This window comes from Trichogramma pretiosum, unplaced genomic scaffold, assembly GCF_000599845.2.
Source record: "Trichogramma pretiosum strain Unisexual culture from Peru unplaced genomic scaffold, Tpre_2.0 scaffold3, whole genome shotgun sequence".
Taxonomy (NCBI): Eukaryota; Metazoa; Arthropoda; class Insecta; order Hymenoptera; family Trichogrammatidae; genus Trichogramma; species Trichogramma pretiosum.
Window position 1 is genome coordinate 402,280 of NW_019641698.1, and position 17,466 is coordinate 419,745.

Here is a 17,466-nt window from a genome sequence, read left to right on the forward strand (position 1 = left end):
CACAGAGAACTTCAGTATTGGGTACCAGGAGACCCCAAAAAAATTTTGGAGCACATCCATGACCCGGAGCTGGGGTGGTCTCCTCGTAAGTAAACAGAGGACAAAGAAAAAAGGCGAAGATGTTGAGAACAATTCAATAAAAGTGGGAGTCCAAATACTGTTCGGAAAGTCGGCAAAAGTGAGATATAAGGACCAGGCTTTACTTTTTGACGTTCGGATTCGATTATGACATCTAGCGGTTGAATCCAAAACTCGCGTCGCCGCCTGTTTCGCAGCTGTACTTCAGACAGGCATAATGAAAGACTTATTAAAGAGAGTTTTACTCCATAGAGCATTTGAAATAAAGTAAATCAAATCAAATTAGAGAGCCATGCGCATCTTTCAAAAAAAAATTGGTTGGTAATTTTTAAAAAAATTTTCGGATCACTTGAAAATTTTTCAAAATGACCAGAATTTAAAATATCCAAAATGTTCAAATAAAATTCTGAAAAATTCGCACGTAATCACTAGTTTCCAAATAAAATATGAGTGACTTTTTATATCGCTGATCGGTATGAATCCACCATTCTAGAAATATAGCGGGTAGATAGAAATCGCAGCAACACATTTTTTGAAGGTTCAGAGAGAAAGGGCACGATTATTGGTGTTATCAGAATCCTCTGTAGGCAAGGCGAAGTAAAAAATCGACTTTGAAAATAAATTTTAATTCCAAAAATCTCGTTTTTTTTTATTTGCAAAATAAAAGGTTATAATGTTTATTTATCGCAAGAATAACACCGGATTATGAAAGAGCACACCCAAAAACCCATGGGCATGGATATTCAAGAAAATATTTTAACTTTACCCATGATTTTTTTTCAATGGAAAACTCATGCCCAAAATTGCACTTTTACGCACTTATGAAAATTGTTAAATAAATAAATACAAAGAAAATGGCAACAAATGATGCAGTAAAGGAAAATATAATTGATTTGAATACACTCTTAAATTAACTTAATGCATTAGTTCTAAATATGAGATTCACTCATCACGTTCGTCAACTTAACAATCTTCATGAATTGTTCTTTTATGTTTGGTTAAAGTACCTAATTGTCCGAATTTCTTTTGGCCCTTGTCACAGGCAGACCTTTGTGGACTGTTTTTTGGTGGTTGAACAAATCATTTTTATATGCAAATTTTTTCTCGCAATTGTCGCATACGTAATCTTTGCGACCTTCGTGTACTACCCGTAGGTGATTAAGTAAATTCACTTTTTGTGTAAATTTCTTCTTGCACACTTCGCATTCAAAATCTTTGCGACCTTCGTTGACTGTTTTCTGGTGTTGGAGCAAATGCGGTTTTTGTCCGAATTTTTTCTCACAGTTATCGCATGTGAAATCTCTCCGACCTTCATGTATCTTTTGGTGTTTGAGCAAATTCGATAGATGCCCAAATTTCTTCTCACACCGGTCGCATGCATAATCTTTTCGACGTTCATGTACTGTCTTTTTGTGCCTGAACAAATCTATCTGATTTTTGTTTAAATTTTTTTTCGCATTCATCGCATGCAAAATCTTTGCGACCATCATGTATCGTTTTTATGTGTATGAATAAACCCCTTTTTTCTGTAAATTTCTTCTCACACCTATCGCAAGCAAAATCTTTGCAACCTTCATGTACTGTTTTTTGGTGGAAGAGCAGAGTCGATTTTCGTCCAAATTTCTTCTCGCACTTGTCACATGCAAAATCTTTGCGACCTTCGTGTATTTCCCTTTGATGGCAGAGCAAATGCTGTTTTTGACCAAATTTCTTCTCGCATTTGTCGCATGTGTAATCTCTTTAGTCCGGGCGCCAGCTATGGGTCGAGTATGCATTTTCAGGTCCTTAAGGTAACCAAAGCTTTTTATAGGTTTTTTGGTGTGCTGAATCGATTTAGCTTGGTTACCAAGCGTTAAAATTGGTATTTTAAAAGTTATTAACAAATTTATTGTTTATAACTAAAAAAATTTGTTTAAAAAAATCTGAAAAAATTCACACGTATTCTTTGACTAATTCTAAGACTATTTTGTTCTTTGCATTTTTTCGTTTTAGGCGTTCCTTAACGAGCTAGAAAATCGCAAAGTTATTTTTTTACGCACGAATTTGTTCAGAAACCATTCATATTTTCAATCTTTGCGATTTTCTAACTTGTTAAGGAACGTCTAAAACGAAAAAATGCAAAGAACAAAATAGTCTTAGAATTAGTCAAAGAATACGTGTGAATTTTTTCAGATTTTTTTAAACAAATTTTTTTAGTTATAAACAATAAATTTGTTAATAACTTTTAAAATACCAATTTTAACGCTTGGTAACCAAGCTAAATCGATTCAGCACACCAAAAAACCTATAAAAAGCTTTGGTTACCTTATGGACCTGAAAATGTATACTCGACCCATAGCTGGCGCCCGGACTACTTCGACCCTCGTGGCTTGTCTGTATGTGGGTGAGCAATTTCCTTTTTTCTGTAAATTTCTTCTCGCACTTATCGCATGGGTAGTCTTTGCGACCCTCATGGGCTATTCTTATGTGCAAAAGCAAACTCGATTTATTTAAAAATTTCTTCTCGCAATTGTCACATACGTAATTTTTGAAGACGTTGTGTACTGTCTTCAGATGGAAGAGCAAATGCGATTTATTTCTAAATTTCTCCTCACACTTGTCGCATACATTATCTTTGCGGCCTTCATGGATTCTCTTTACGTGAGAGAGTAAACTCTGCTTACTTGCAAATTTCTTCGCGCACTTTTCGCATAAGTATTTCTTGAAAACTTCATGGAATATTTTATTGTGCTTGAGTAAAGTTGATTTATTTTCAAATTTCTTTTCGCACTTGTTGCATGAGTAATCTTCACGATCTTTATGGTCCAATTTTTGGTGCGTAAGCAAACTCAATTCATTCACTAATTGTTTCTCTCAGCGGTCACATGCCAAATCTTTGTGGCTCTTGTGTTCTGATATTTGGTGTCTACTCAAATGACTTCGGAACTCGAATTTCTCTTCACACTTGTCACATTCGTAATTTTTTTTATCATTGTGAATTGTGTTTTGGTGTTTTGTCATACTTGATTCTAGTGTAAATACCTCTTGACAAATGTCACAAACGTATTTTTTGTTGTCTGAAGCAACAATATTTTGTTCACTTGAATTATTTTGTGAGACGACTTCTTCAGATTCCTTCTCACTTTTATCCATATTGTTGCTTTTATTAGACAATGATATCTATGTAGTGCTATGGGGAATGAAAAAATATAATTTATAGATAATACTCGTACGCAATTGTTTGACTATAAACATTTTCAGTTATGAAGGTACGATGTCAATACTGTTTATGATCATATTGCTCCAAATTAAGACATAGATTTCTTCGTAGATATTTCATTGTTATTTCATTATTGAATAGACTCAAATAGCTTATAAATATAAATATTTCTATAATTATGGTCATATTATTTTAATATTCCTTGTAATGGAATAATGAAGAAATAGTAGAATAGAGAGAACCGATATTATCGATTTTTCAGTTTTCATTGAAGTAGTAAATTTGTCAACCGGTGCAATGACGGTTTTTTAAACATAAAACAAGGTTATAAGAGCCGAAAGCGAGTGTTATAGCAAGTTTTGTTGAAAAACCAGATCTGCTTTTTTTTAAATTTTACGCGTAATCTTGACTTACTCCGATGTATAATAAAACTGATAATAAACGAGAAATCTTTCAACTTTGCCTCAACTCGCGCAAAGGATCGACGCGCATCGAGACACGTCGTGTACTGAAAAAAAGTATGTAGGGGAGAGACGGGCATGAGTGACACCATAACTTCAAACTTGTTTCGTGAAGAGAATTTTTAAAATTTTTCAAATCTGACACGACCATTGCAAAGGGGAGCTCAAGCTCTATAACATATATTAAAATTGGAAAATTACAATGAAATTTCAATTTTTTATTGAATTTCAAAAAATTTGTCACAATTGCCCGTTTTTTTTCAATGGCGGGCAATTGTGCCATAGGAGTCGACACGAGTGTCATGTATATTATCATGCAAGAAATACATGTACGTGTGAGAATAATATAATTTTTTACTCAAAAACAATGAATTTTAGAGAAAGTGTATGGAATATGAAAATCTCTAAATTTATCGAGAAACATTCTCAAATATTTTCAGAATTCTTTGAGATTTTTTTAAGAAATTGCACTCGACGAATTGTCGGAAAATTGAAAATCATCTCCGAAAATTCTGAAAAAATTTGGGGCTTTTTTTTTTTTGATAAATTTTAAGACTTTTTTGTTCCATAAACTTTTTCTCTAAACCCAATGGTTTTCAAGATAAAAATCCAGTTTGGTTTTTTATAAACATGTCACTTGTGGGACGCCATTTTGTTAGAAAAAGTAGCTAAAAAAATTTGGGAAAATTCCCTACGGTACTTCTACACCCATGATTACCTCTCATCATATTTATACCTCGAGTTTTATACTGCAACACTTCGAAAAAATTTCTTAAAGTTGATTTTTAGCGAAAATTTTTACGTTTCTTTTTGTTTAAACAATCATAACTTTTTGTTTTAACAATCATAATTTTTTTTTGTTGAAAAAAATGGAATAAGTGCACTCTTGCAGAAAAGCTGGAAATTTGTTCGACTACATACTGTCAATTCCGATTTTTTGAGGTAAAAAAAAAACTTTAAACATCCATTGACACCCGTTAAATCAATTTTTCAAATTTTTCAAAAAAGAAAACTTAGTTTCAAACTATAATCTTTCAGATTCTGTTGGATCCACCGAGTTACAAAATAAGTTTTCAAAGCTGGACCCCCAGCTCCGTACAGATACTTGTAAATAAGTTTTTTTAAAATTTCAATAAAAATTGTGCCAATATTATTGTGTCTTACCTAAATCTCTAGTGTTCATAGTGAGCTGCTAATTACTATTCATCGGGCATTTTTTGGCTTCGTAGTTCCTGGAGATATTTGGCTTTTGAGGTAGGGTGAGAAGGTAAAATAATAAGAGTGCGTGTTATGACATGTGGCTTTATTACCTAAATCTTAATGACTAACTTACAATGAAATAATAGGTAACATTTAATAAATAATATTATTATATAATAAATAATAGGTAACATTTAATAAATAATATTATTATATAATAAATAATAGGTAACATTTAAATTTAAATTTTCTCCCTTTCGCCGCAGCTGAGACAGCTCGATGGGCAGCCGAATCCGCCTCTTCTGACGGCATACGACTCTTATAAAAATTTCTTTTAGGATCCCGCGAAATTCCTACTGGAATCCAATAGGACTCGTGTAGGGATTTCGCGGGATCCTATAGGAAAATTTTATGAGGGGATTTTTCGGCCCACCGACGCGCTTCGCATTCAATTTCGTTTTCTTATAGGTGGGCAACTATTTTTTTTATGCCTTGTCAAACTGGTTTTGTGTAGGAAAGTTTTGTTGCAACCATCGCATATGAAATCAGCCTCGGCTGCTTCTTCCTGTCGAGAAACATCAACATTCGGTTTAATCTCACGCTTTTGGATTATTTTTAATTGAAGTTGATTTAGTACAGTCCTTGGTTTCTTGGCCCTTGGTTCTAGTTGGTTCGACTCGTTGATCACGTTCTCTTCGTTTTGAGTCTCTGCCGTTGCTTCATCTGAACTATACTGATCGTTTTGCGAATCGTGTTCTGTCACTTCCTCATCCGCCGTCAAGTTTAGTTTATCGCACTGAATCTGTTTTTGCTCGTCTTGCGAGGTTGACTGACAATTTATCGAGCTACTTTTGCCATCATACGGTGCTCTCCTAAATAAATTAGGATCTATTACTTCATATTCCTGTTCTACGAACATATCCGTTTTGAAAATGTCAAATTTATTCCAGATGTTATCGATATTTTTCAGTGGTATTCGGTCATTCGGCTTACTTTCCTCTCGAACAGTTTCACCCCATGTGGCTAGCAGTACTTTTTCAAATTCCTGCTCGCCACCAAGTTCATCGAGAAATTCATCAACCTCGTTAAACGAGCAATAAACTTGTTGATCGTAATTAGCCATGTTTTTAATGATGCGTCAATAGATTGCGTTGAATAATACTGACGTGGTTGCGTTTTTCGTAAAATGGTTTGGAAACCTATGGACTTTTTTATGAGCCTGGGTTATACGTGAATGTCGAGGAAAAATTGAAAATGAAAACACGTGGCGCGTATTTCGTAATACGCTTATGTTGAATACAGCTCCTTTTTTCCAGGCAATTTTACACTGAACTGGCACTGAAACTGATAATAATTAAATAACACTTATTATCACTCGACGGACACTCAACTGCAAAAGGAAACAGAGTGTGCACTGTTGACGAAGACAAAATACGAACGCACGTGGAAGGCCCGCGGCGCTATGACACTTTGGTGAAAGCTGAACTATGAAACGTGATGCGAGTTACGCCGTTGGAGGTCACGCTCTGTCTGACTTATCCAAACGCGTATTGGTTGATGTGTCTACTGAGTGGATTGTACGATACAGCAGCGCCTCTACTTATTCAATGTTAATTTGCATAAGAACTAGAGGAATGAAGAATGACTGATTTTAATATATTTCTCTGGTTCTTATGGGTCGCTCGCACATTGAATACTGGGGTATGGGTTCAAATTTCTTCGTTTTAAATACCTTCAAAGATGTACATCTAATGATCGGAATTTTATATCGAATAACCTGGAGAAGCTAACTGAGACAAGAGAAAATTTTAGATTCTTCCACAACTAATCACCATCTTTGATGATGGAAAGCTATTTCAAAACAAGATTTCTCAAAGACTCAATCATCAATTCAAATGAACACATTAAATATAGTACTAATTTTGTGAATAATTTCTTTAAACGAGCGGATCGCACTAAACGATCGACCAGATTATTTCGAAAATTTGGCCAACTTCGTGACCAGGTGATTACAAAAATTCATAGTGGAAAATGAATTTTAATTAGCCATTATATTAGATTAGATTAGATTATTATAGACATAATCACGGTAAGTTTTGAATTTGTCATAAACATTTCGCGGAATTATCCGCGCGTCACGCGGGACGCGTATACCCGTCCTACGTTTGCGAAGAAAAAACGGATATGACGTCGTCAAGCCATAGTAGCAATGATTGTCTGTAAACGATACACCATTTTTTGAAGGTACACCTTATATTCACTGTACTTCGCGCCCCTAGTCATTTTGATGCGACGAGATTCGATTATATGAACGCTGATAATCATTTGTTACAATTTAAGGATATAGATACACAAGACCTTATTTTTTCGCATTCAGAATCGATTCTGACATCTAGCGGTTAGATCAAAAGCTATAATAATAGAATTAAGATAATTCGAGTTACAAAAGTACATTTACTGTGTGACATTACTAAAATATGCTTAATAAGATGCACAGTCAGAATACCCAGTTAATATCTATATCACCTTATTTAACACGAAGACGACATTATCCGGGCAACATGCGATTATTCCAAAATATGATAACTAAACGGTTAGTTTAGTTTAATCGTCAAAAGATGATAAAAATATGCTCTAACAGGTTTTTAAGCACATTGATAATAATTGTCGATGCACCCATAAATCGTCTGTTTTTTTCCATCATTTTAAAAAAAAAATCATTTTGAATCAACTCATTACACAGATTACCCTTGTCTATTCATCTTTCACAAATAATTATAATTATTTTATTATTGATTAATTGATGTGCTAAGAATGTCGATTCATTTTATTAATGAAATAAAAAATTATAACTTTTACAAATTTTAGATGCAACCGGCACCGCACATGTAGTTGGAGTACCGCGTGCGTGGGTCTGTTTACTTCTTTAAACCAGAGCAGACGAATATTTTCACGCCGCCCACGCATCTGCACTGCTGAAGGAAACTGAGTTAGACAGTTTGTAAACTTGTATACACACAAAAGAGTCTAACGTCACGTTGAAGTGTAATGTAACTTAGTTTCAATCGAGCCATGAGCTAAGCATGAACAAAGTATAGAGTATTTCTCGTGAATCTCAGCTTCATAACCGGGGAAATTCGTTTCTGTCATCGCAATACAGTTGAGATCATAACATCACCAATACAGGTTAGTTTTTTTTACTTGATTGTTTACATTATTTTGTCATTTATTAAAGTAGAGGTAAATTTTAGTAAATATAGATATCCGAAATGGCTTTCAAACAAGTGGACAGGTGTAAAATTGCTTTTCTGAAGTATTAGTGACTGCATTATTGGTGATTTTAGGTGTACATAGTGCAAGTGAACATTAAATCAACAAAAATGATTGATAAAGTTTCACAACTTCGAAGTGTACTTCGTGACTTCCCCAGGAGTATGAAGTTCTGTTTTGCTTATGGATCTGGTGTGCTTAAACAAAAAAGTGACCCGTCAAGTAATATGTTGGATTTAATCTTTGTTGTTTCTAACCCATACAATTGGCACGCTGAAAACATGATCAAGAACCGGCATCATTATGCCCAACCTCTCAAGTCTTTTGGTCATAAGGCTGTAGCTAGAGTTCAAGAAACTTGGGGAGCTGGAATATATTATAATACCCTTGTCACAACAGCTGAAGGTCGTAACATAAAGTACGGTGTAGTGTCTGAGGTATCTTTAGTCGAAGATCTTTTGGATTGGAACAAGTTGTATTTGGCTGGTAGATTACATAAGCCAGTTGAAGTTATTCAAGAGCCTGAAAAAAGTTCTCCAATCAGAACGGCTCTTATTCAAAATTTACATTCTGCTGTTCATGTTGCACTGTTGTTATTGCCAGAGCATTTTACAGAAGAACAATTTTTTATGACCATAGCTGGATTGTCTTATCATGGGGACTTTCGTATGATTATTGGTGAAGATAAAGATAAAATAAGTAATATTGTCAAACCTCAGATGAAAAATTTTAGGGAACTTTATGCTCCAATATTAAAAAACTTTGATCCTTTTATTGATTTTCCACTTGGAAGTAATGGTGAAATTACTTGTAGACAAGACGTTAGTCCTGTGACAAAAGTACATCATTTTAATCAACTTCCTAAAACTCCTCAAATGATGCTTGTAAAAAATTGGTCTGCAGGACCAAGATCACAAGATACAGAGGACTGCCTGCGAGCAATCGCTAATGATCCTGACTCAGATGAACTTCTAAGCCTTTGTCTAAGAAAAATTGTAATGCATTCTAGTTTAACTCAAAGCTTGAAAGGTATAGTTACAGCTGGTTTAGGAAAGTCTGTTAGATACAGTGGAAAGAAATTGTCCAAAATGATGAGCTCGCTGAAAAATAAAAAATTGTTACCTCCATCAGATTTCAGACTCAAGACGTCAAATGTACAAAAAATGGCTCAAGAGAAAGCACCATTAAAATTATCAAATAGTGACAAGACTTCAGAAAAGCAAGTTTAACTTGATTTATTTTTAATAATAGTTTAATTCAAGTTATTTTGTTGTAACATGTGATTATAAATAAAGCTCAGTGTTGAGGAAAATTACAACTAACTTTTTGCATTATATTTTTCTTTTCTAATATACATTGAACTTTCACATATTACAACATACAACAGTTATAATAATTATATAATAATAAGTAACTTTTGAAATTATTCCTTCATTAAGAATTTTGACAAGAATTAATTTTATCATTGATATTTTAAAAATAGAATACTAGAAAATAAATAAATTTTTATTCTTTCAGAATTCACTAAAAAATGGATTCAGATTCAGGATCAGACTCTGAATGCTATGGTCCAGCATTACCACCCTCGATGCAGAAACGGCCTATCCTGGGTCCACAGCTACCATCCCCAGATTTTCAAAACAAGGATGAATCTGAAGTAAAAGAGGAAATTCAAAAGACACATTCCGAAAGTGAAGATGATGAAGAAGTCTTTGGACCTGTGCCATTGAACCATCCTGCTGCTCAAAGTAGAGTTCAAATTGCACTAGAAAACAGAGCCAGACGAGTGCAAGAAAATTTTAGCAATAAGGTTGAAGATAAAAATAAAAGAGAAGAATGGATGACAGAATTACCAGAAGCACATGCATTAAAACTAGGTTTAGATTCGATAAAACGTAAATTCAGAGCCACCGAAGGCCCAGACATGTCAGATAGATCAATGTGGTCGGATACACCAGCTGATAGATTGAGGAAACAGAGAGAGAAAGAGGAAAATAGATTTGTTCCATCTGAAGAATCCACTAGTAAAAAAGCTAAGAAATCAAAGTCTGAAAAACGCGATCGCGAAGAAGAAGAAAAACGCGAATCGTTACTAGATATGCATTTGAAAAATATGAGCAAAAGCAAAAAGGTAAAAAAAGAAGCTTATACTGATTAATTTATTAAAAAATACCCATTGAAATGGTTTAAAATAATTATTATTATGTTTTTTTACAGAAAATGGAAAAACAAGCTAAGAGGCTTGGATTATCAACAAGGCGTCCATTCGACCGTGACGTTGATTTGCAAACTAATGTCTTGGATGGAGAAAAAAAGAAAAAGATTTTTGAAAAAGCTAGTAAATTGAATGATAGATTTACGGTTGGGAAAATGTAATCTATAGAGATCATTGCTTTGAAATTTAAACTCCCATTCTAATTCCAAAACTAGTAAAAATGTAAAAAACAGTTTTTTTGTTTGTATGTACATGATAAATAATTATACCAATCAGTCTATTTTTACAATTTGTCTATTATTATAACTATGGGAGTAAATTTTTGTACATATGTGTATAGAGAAAATACATTTTGAGTGTTTTCAAAAATAATATTTATTTAATAAATTTGTATACAACTTTTTATATACTACATGATTGTATATTATTTTCATTCATAGCTTCTTCTAACTATTTATCTTTAATGTTATAACAAAAATCAATCTTGCATCAATAATCGTTGCAGTTTTTTATCAAAATATACATTCTTGTATTGCAATAAAAAGGGATTAAACTTTTCAACGAGGTACTTCAATGGGGTAATTTTATACTAGAATAAAGAATAATAATAGCCTGGTTTTTGATCGATATGACTCTGTTAAATAAAAGCACTTATATTTGATTCATTCTGTCGAATAAATCTCGATGATTTTCGAGCTTCAATTTTGTCCATTCGTCGAATCTCTCGATAAGCTCCGGGCTCATAAAACTTTTCCATTGTCCGTACTCGCCTTTGCGAATGAACACGCCTTCGGCCTTGAAATTTTCGCCGAAAATCTTGGACGCATTTATCGACTCGGCAGCGTTCTCGTAATTGGCGGCTGGATTCTTTTTCATGCTGTCGAAGCTCAAATGCTCCTTCAGTCTGCGCAATTGTTCCGGACTCATGGGCGACTTGTTCAAGAAAGCCGCCGTTTGCTTTATCACCGAGCCGAGATCCTGAAATGAAAAGCGTTACAATTGTTTTCCAAACGCACATCGACTTTAAGCTCGGCGACTATTTACTTTTTTCATATCTTCGTAGGTGAGAAATAAAATGTCATTGTTTTCCTTGTTATCCCAGTAGCTGATTACGTGGTCCCAAAATGGTGCATAGTAAACTATAATAAACCATTAAAACGACCATTAGCTTTTCTCATCAAATGGATATCTTATCGCTAAGAATGAAAATAGTGGAAGCGCGTAAATTTCGATTCGAATTGCCATACGCGTGCAGCACCTGCTACGCACTTCAGGTAAAGCTCGATCGTCTCTCGACTCTCGACCGACGATAACAAATATATACATAAACAAGTCAAATCAAAAGTCCAAAGTCGCGCGCGCACTCGGCGCACTGAAGTACGGCGCAAGTCTCGAGTTGTGCACGTGACAGCGACACTCCCGTCCCCCACCGACTGCGACGATAAGTCAACTTCGCGTATACAAGCTCGGAAAAATCATATGATCGATCGATTAGACGCGCACAGCAGCAGCAGTGACGAGACACACTACAGTAACATTGTTGCTCTAGTCTTCTACGAGTTCGGTAGAGTTTTAACATTGTGAAAAAAAAACAACAATTAAAATGGCCAGCCAGACGCAAGGTATCCAGCAACTGTTGGCGGCCGAGAAGAGGGCCGCGGAGAAGGTCTCCGACGCGAGGAAGCGCAAAGCGCGCAGGCTGAAGCAGGCCAAGGAGGAGGCCCAAGACGAGATCGAGAAGTACAGGCAGGAGCGCGACAAGCAGTTCCGCGACTTCGAGAACAAGCACATGGGATCGAAGGAGGATGTGGCCGCAAAGATCGACGCCGACACCAAGTCCAAAATCGAGGACATGAACAAACAAGTGGCCAACAACAAGGAGAAGGTGATGCTCCAGCTACTCGACCTTATTTACAACATTCAGCCAGCTCTTCACAAAAACTACGTTATCGAGGCTTAAAAAGAATTGCGTGCGTGGTGGAGTCCATTGATAATTGTACGTTGAGAATAATCAATATTCAAAGAATCTTTATATTATTTATCATATGTTATAGCAATTGTATGTGTATAAATTTGATCAGCTGATCGACACTTGCACGGTCATAAAAATGATTGTATTTTAAGGCGTATTATGAAATAGCACACACGAATGATAAATCACATGTCCAGAAGCATGACTAAAATTAATTGCTATGAAATTTGTTTGATCCGATTGCTACTATTGTCATGAAACTAAAATATCTGAGTGTGCACAATGTTATTAACAATAAATACTACTATTTTAAGTTAAAATTACGACTTGAACTATTTCTTTTCCATAGCATTCCAAATTAAATAAATGTCAACTGAACATTGTTATAATTCAAGTTGATTATGACTTACCTTTATCTCCTAAAAATAATTTACTGAAATTCTCAAACGTACTGCAATAACCTTCGAGTAACTTGTAATGATGGTAATATGAAATGCAGACATCTTTTGGATTTCTAGCTACATATATCATTTTAGATTTCTTTTCTCTGGTGCGCAATTGCTTAGGTAGTAAGTTGAATGGTAAGTGTGTTTTGAGAAATCTTGGGCTTGGCAAATTAGCAGCATATTCGACACTTTTTGACATATGATCAGGAAAAGTTGAATCTGCTTTATTTAGCGATATCCAACCTGTCGTTGTAGTTCCTGTAAATCTATGCATACCTTTTGTCTTGAATAAAATTATTTTAAAGAATTAATTTTGTTAGTAAATCATTTTTTATGCTCACTCTACAAATGGAAATTTAATAGGTAATGGGGTTTTAGCCATATTCGGATCAAAGTTGTTTCCAATATTCCAAACCATTTCCTGAGTCCAAGTAGTTCCTGAAATAATTTAAATAACAATTATTATAATTTTGTTGTTAGAGATTTATGATAACCATTTGTTTTATTAAAGCTATAGACAATACCTGCTTTGGGAAAACTGCAAACCCAAACGTCATCATCTCTTATTTGAAAATTTTCTATAGAATCAGCAATCAATTGATAAGAATCAGGTACAAACATGCCATGATAATTCATGTATCTAATGGGCACTTCTGGAGATATACTCAATGACAAAATATTATCAAGATCCATTTTCACTATTTTTTCACTGTAAGAAGAAAATTAAAAATTATTTTATAGTTCAGAAAAAATGTCATTAAATTCACTTGCATTGACAGATGTCTCTTTCAGTTGTCTTTCTAGTTACATAAAATTCTTGAATATAATCAAAGGTAAAGGCAATATGTGATTGGAATGGGCGCAAATCACTTATGCAGGCAAACTGATTGCCGGGAAATTGCACTGATTTCTCCCACTTTCCAAAGAATGCGTTCTCATTTTCCCTTTCTCTTAAGAAAAAGTGATAGGTGAACATGTGATAAATCTATTAAATAAATAATAATCGTATTTTTCGAAAAATATCCAGATAATCGATTGTTACAGATTATGAAACGTGCGCGTGATTGCTAAACAAACATTTTTTAGCGAGAAAAAATGCATTTTGTCCCTTTCTTTATAAATAATTTCAAAGTTTTATGTAACTTTGGAATTCTAAGGAAATTAAATTTGATAATTATTTCTTATAATTGGTACTTTAATAAATTATTTGGCGTTTAGTTTGATCGATTGTTTTTAAAAAAAATCGGCAAAAAAAGTATCGATTTTTATGGTTTTTAAACCAATAGGAAAACTTCATGTTCTTGAAAAAATATCAATTGCCTGATTGAAACATATTTCATTATAATATTCATCAATTGTTTTATTGAACTGTACTCAATAATGATTCAAAGTTAATGAAATGATTATTATAAAAAGAATTAATTTATTAAATATACCATATACTTTTGTAGCATAAATTATTAAGAAAGAAATTTAATTATATATGTCATTTAATATTGCAAACTCAATGCACAGAATGTACTCATATTTATTGTCTACATTTTCATATTTTTTTGAAAAACTAAAAATCATCGGAATATCGTCTCCTTTAAAACAGAGTCCGTAAGCTTATTTTTTACTTTTCCTACTTCGGTATTTACCAATACCTAATTCCTAAAATGTATAATACTCACGTCAGCTTTCAGAGCATCTGGAAGGGGAACGAGCCAGTTCTACAATGTCCGGCCCATAAACAAATGCCTGTCAATTCACTCGCATACCATTGTAACGAAACCCCTCGAATATCAGCGCAGTAAGCAGTTTTATGCTCGTCGCTACTTGCGGTATTTCTGTTTGCAATCATCTTTGCTTCAATCTCTCCGCACGGCATAGTATCAAGTTTTTTTTTCTCACCAGATGAGATTCGTCGTCGATCGCATCTTTCGAAGTTGACGAGTCGCGCAAGTCTTCGTTCGTACCTTTCGCCGTTTTGGACGTCGCTTTTTTGTGTTATTTATTCCTTTTTTTTAGCGAAAATTCGCTCGTCATAACCTAGATTTAGTATAGACAGCACAACGAGACATAAACGTCCGAGAATGAGCGACGAGAGACAGCAACCCAGTGAAATGGAAGTGGACGACGCGAACAACGGCGCGTCCAGTGCCGAGACCACGACGATGGACATCGCGCAGCAACCCGAGGCCTTCGCCGGCACCAGTGGTGGCAGCTACAACACCGAGCTCTCGGGTGTCAACAGCAATGCCCGCGTCATGGCATCGTCCGGCACCGTGGGCTCGGTCTCCATCAGCCTTCATCCCCTTGTTATCATGAATGTCAGCGAACACTGGACTAGGCTCAGAGCCCAGGAGGGTAGCGACCAGCTTGGTAAGTCAATTTTTTCAAATTCGGGCTTCGCTTGGGTTTTGTTGGGTCTAACAATGACATATTTTCTCTTTTAGTTTATGGAGCTCTCATTGGAAAACAGAAAGGACGCAATATTGAAATTATGAATTCGTTTGAATTATTATTTAATGTTATCGAAGATAATGTTGTTATTGATAGAGATTACTATAATACAAAAGAAGAGCAATTTAAACAAGTTTTTAGTGAAATGGATTTTCTCGGATGGTATACTACTGGTAATATGCCAACAGAAAGAGACATCAAAGTACACAAGCAGATCTGTGAAATAAATGAAAGTCCAGTCATGTTAAAACTAGATCCTAGAGCAAAAAATAATGATGTAAGTAATGTTCGTAGTTTTAATATTGTTACGAGTTGAATTGTGTTCAAAATTTTGTTATTTATTTCAGCAATTACCTGTATCTATATTCGAATCAGTTATTGATTTAGTAAATGGTGAAGCTACTATGTTGTTTGTACCATTAACATACACTTTAGCTACAGAAGAAGCTGAAAGAATTGGAGTTGACCACGTTGCTAGAATGTGCACGAATGATCAAGCAGAAAGCTCACTAGGTATATAATTTGATATTTTTATCAACAATCTCTATTAGTATTTAAATAATTTTCATAAATATGTTTTAGTGGCAGAGCATTTAGTGGCACAACATAGCGCAATTAAAATGTTACACTCAAGAGTTAAATTGGTTTTAAAGTATGTCCAAGCCGTAAAAAGTGGTGAGCTACAAGGAAATCATGAAGTTCTAAGAGCTGCATGTTCACTGAGTCATAGATTACCAGTCTTGAATAATCCTAAATTTAAAGCAGACTTTTACAATGTGAGTAAATACTATAGTATGGACAAATTCATTGATTAATATTTTATTATACTCAAAATTATGAAAATTAAATAAAAAATTTTTTCAGCAATGTAATGATTTTGGTCTTATGACATACCTCGGAATCATAACCAAAGGCTGTAACGATACACACCAATTTGTGCAAAAGTTCAATGTATTGCACGAGAGATCAGGACCTAGACGTCGTTTTCGGAGTCTTTTCTTCTGATAGCGTCATGTAAAGTTTAGTTTATTTTTCCAAATGTTAATTTTACTTTATTGCTACTATTTTACATAAATAGAATTTAAACAAATTTTTATGGTATTCCTTGAAACAAGGAGTTTTTGCTTTATTTAGCGTAAAAATGATGAATGATAACTTCCACAAAGCTGGTCATTCGATTTGGAGAAAATTTTTGTATTTACTTTCAATCTTTTATTAAAATTTATTTCCTAATGGAAGATAAATACGGTTTTGCAAAATCAGATGAACACTGCTATGTGATAATCAATAAAAGCTGTGATTTACTGGTTAATGACTTTTTCATTTTGAGTGTAGATCACTTAACAATAAAAATATTGCTCTGACGATTTATCACAATTGATATAAAATCATATCTTCCACTATTGATTTATTAAAGATGAAGATTGCATTTAACTGTAGAATTGCTGTAATTTTATTCACTGTTCAATAACATCGCAAAACAATTATTGCATAGATATCGTCAAAATTTATTCTTTGACGATAAAAAATTCTTTACCATACAATAAGGTTTTTCAAATCACGGTAATTTATATAATTTGTCATTTTTTACCACAACTTGTTATGTACGTACTGTGCAAAATATTTTCAATAAAATTAATGTACATTACTTTCATGCACATTTTTTATCTTTTGATATATTGTGTAAATATTATTTTCTGGAAGACTTTATTATTATTTCTAATTGGCACGATCTCGTTTTGACAATGATTCTGAGAGGCCAGAATGCTAATCTCCTAAATTATCATTCATTTTCTGTGTAAGTCAGTTTTATTAAAACATATGTAATATGTAATATTCGTCCCTTACTTTCGATTCGTTTTCTAAGGGTTTTGTCTCAAGCCATATATACAGTGATTTATTTGTTTTGATTAGAATCTTGAATGATTGAAAATCTTTACATTTTGAAAATTTTAGTAAGGTTTCTTATAGTCTACGTCTTAGATTTACAACTATATATATATACAAAGTATTAAGTCCATGAAGTTCACCGTGCTATACGGCGACCGACGTTAAAAACATGAAAAATGTTGATTTTCGAAAAAATCGCTCAAGGCTTACGTTACAAATTGCTATCTCATGAGGAGGGGCACTATCAATTCACTGTGTATCGTTAACGTTCTATTTTAGGTACTGTACAT

The 17,466-nt window shown here is 34.0% G+C and overlaps 5 protein-coding genes across 5 annotated transcripts; 4 read left to right on the forward strand and 1 right to left on the reverse strand.

Annotated features, from left to right (window-relative positions):
• The first annotated feature begins 7,904 nt into the window (after nucleotides 1-7,904).
• Nucleotides 7,905-9,820, forward strand: LOC106652876 (phosphatidate cytidylyltransferase, mitochondrial-like). Its single transcript, XM_014372034.2, has 3 exons — nucleotides 7,905-8,124; nucleotides 8,190-9,427; nucleotides 9,727-9,820. Exons 2-3 carry the CDS (start codon nucleotides 8,319-8,321, stop codon nucleotides 9,734-9,736), a joined length of 1,119 nt encoding a protein of 372 aa, XP_014227520.2. The 5' UTR covers nucleotides 7,905-8,124; nucleotides 8,190-8,318; the 3' UTR covers nucleotides 9,737-9,820.
• On the forward strand, nucleotides 9,740-10,445 carry LOC106652800 (GPALPP motifs-containing protein 1-like). The gene is made up of 2 exons (XM_014371938.1): nucleotides 9,740-10,325; nucleotides 10,426-10,445. The coding sequence occupies exons 1-2, from the start codon at nucleotides 9,740-9,742 to the stop codon at nucleotides 10,443-10,445; spliced, it is 606 nt and encodes a 201-aa protein (XP_014227424.1).
• Nucleotides 10,446-10,927: 482 nt separating this feature from the next.
• LOC106652801 (sulfotransferase 1C4-like) lies at nucleotides 10,928-13,544 on the reverse strand. The gene is made up of 5 exons (XM_014371939.2): nucleotides 13,366-13,544; nucleotides 13,183-13,279; nucleotides 12,806-13,107; nucleotides 11,468-11,562; nucleotides 10,928-11,401 (listed from the first exon to the last, which is right to left on the reverse strand). Exons 1-5 carry the CDS (start codon nucleotides 13,532-13,534, stop codon nucleotides 11,075-11,077), a joined length of 990 nt encoding a protein of 329 aa, XP_014227425.1. The 5' UTR covers nucleotides 13,535-13,544; the 3' UTR covers nucleotides 10,928-11,074.
• Nucleotides 11,884-12,773, forward strand: LOC106652922 (V-type proton ATPase subunit G). Its single transcript, XM_014372102.2, has one exon. It carries the CDS (start codon nucleotides 12,027-12,029, stop codon nucleotides 12,381-12,383), a length of 357 nt encoding a protein of 118 aa, XP_014227588.1. The 5' UTR covers nucleotides 11,884-12,026; the 3' UTR covers nucleotides 12,384-12,773.
• Nucleotides 13,545-14,635: 1,091 nt separating the features above from the next.
• LOC106652920 (COP9 signalosome complex subunit 6) lies at nucleotides 14,636-16,961 on the forward strand. Its single transcript, XM_014372099.2, has 5 exons — nucleotides 14,636-15,205; nucleotides 15,280-15,563; nucleotides 15,634-15,799; nucleotides 15,869-16,062; nucleotides 16,151-16,961. The coding sequence occupies exons 1-5, from the start codon at nucleotides 14,917-14,919 to the stop codon at nucleotides 16,289-16,291; spliced, it is 1,074 nt and encodes a 357-aa protein (XP_014227585.1). The 5' UTR covers nucleotides 14,636-14,916; the 3' UTR covers nucleotides 16,292-16,961.
• The last annotated feature ends 505 nt before the right edge of the window (nucleotides 16,962-17,466 follow it).

What these genes read in the sequence shown, in the direction of transcription:
- LOC106652876 (XM_014372034.2), top strand. Translation starts at nt 8,319, where the DNA reads ATGATTGATAAAGTTTCACAACTTCGAAGTGTACTTCGTGACTTCCCC.
- LOC106652800 (XM_014371938.1), top strand. Translation starts at nt 9,740, where the DNA reads ATGGATTCAGATTCAGGATCAGACTCTGAATGCTATGGTCCAGCATTA. An exon ending in TATGCATTTGAAAAATATGA is followed by an intron (nt 10,326 to 10,425) that starts GCAAAAGCAAAA and finishes GTTTTTTTACAG; the next exon opens with AAAATGGAAAAACAAGCTAA.
- LOC106652922 (XM_014372102.2), top strand. Translation starts at nt 12,027, where the DNA reads ATGGCCAGCCAGACGCAAGGTATCCAGCAACTGTTGGCGGCCGAGAAG.
- LOC106652801 (XM_014371939.2), bottom strand. Translation starts at nt 13,534, where the DNA reads ATGGATCTTGATAATATTTTGTCATTGAGTATATCTCCAGAAGTGCCC. An exon ending in ATTAAATTTCCATTTGTAGA is followed by an intron (nt 13,108 to 13,182) that starts GTGAGCATAAAA and finishes AGGTATGCATAG; the next exon opens with ATTTACAGGAACTACAACGA. An exon ending in ATTATTTTTAGGAGATAAAG is followed by an intron (nt 11,563 to 12,805) that starts GTAAGTCATAAT and finishes GGTTTATTATAG; the next exon opens with TTTACTATGCACCATTTTGG.
- LOC106652920 (XM_014372099.2), top strand. Translation starts at nt 14,917, where the DNA reads ATGAGCGACGAGAGACAGCAACCCAGTGAAATGGAAGTGGACGACGCG. An exon ending in GGAGGGTAGCGACCAGCTTG is followed by an intron (nt 15,206 to 15,279) that starts GTAAGTCAATTT and finishes TTTCTCTTTTAG; the next exon opens with TTTATGGAGCTCTCATTGGA. An exon ending in CTAGAGCAAAAAATAATGAT is followed by an intron (nt 15,564 to 15,633) that starts GTAAGTAATGTT and finishes TATTTATTTCAG; the next exon opens with CAATTACCTGTATCTATATT.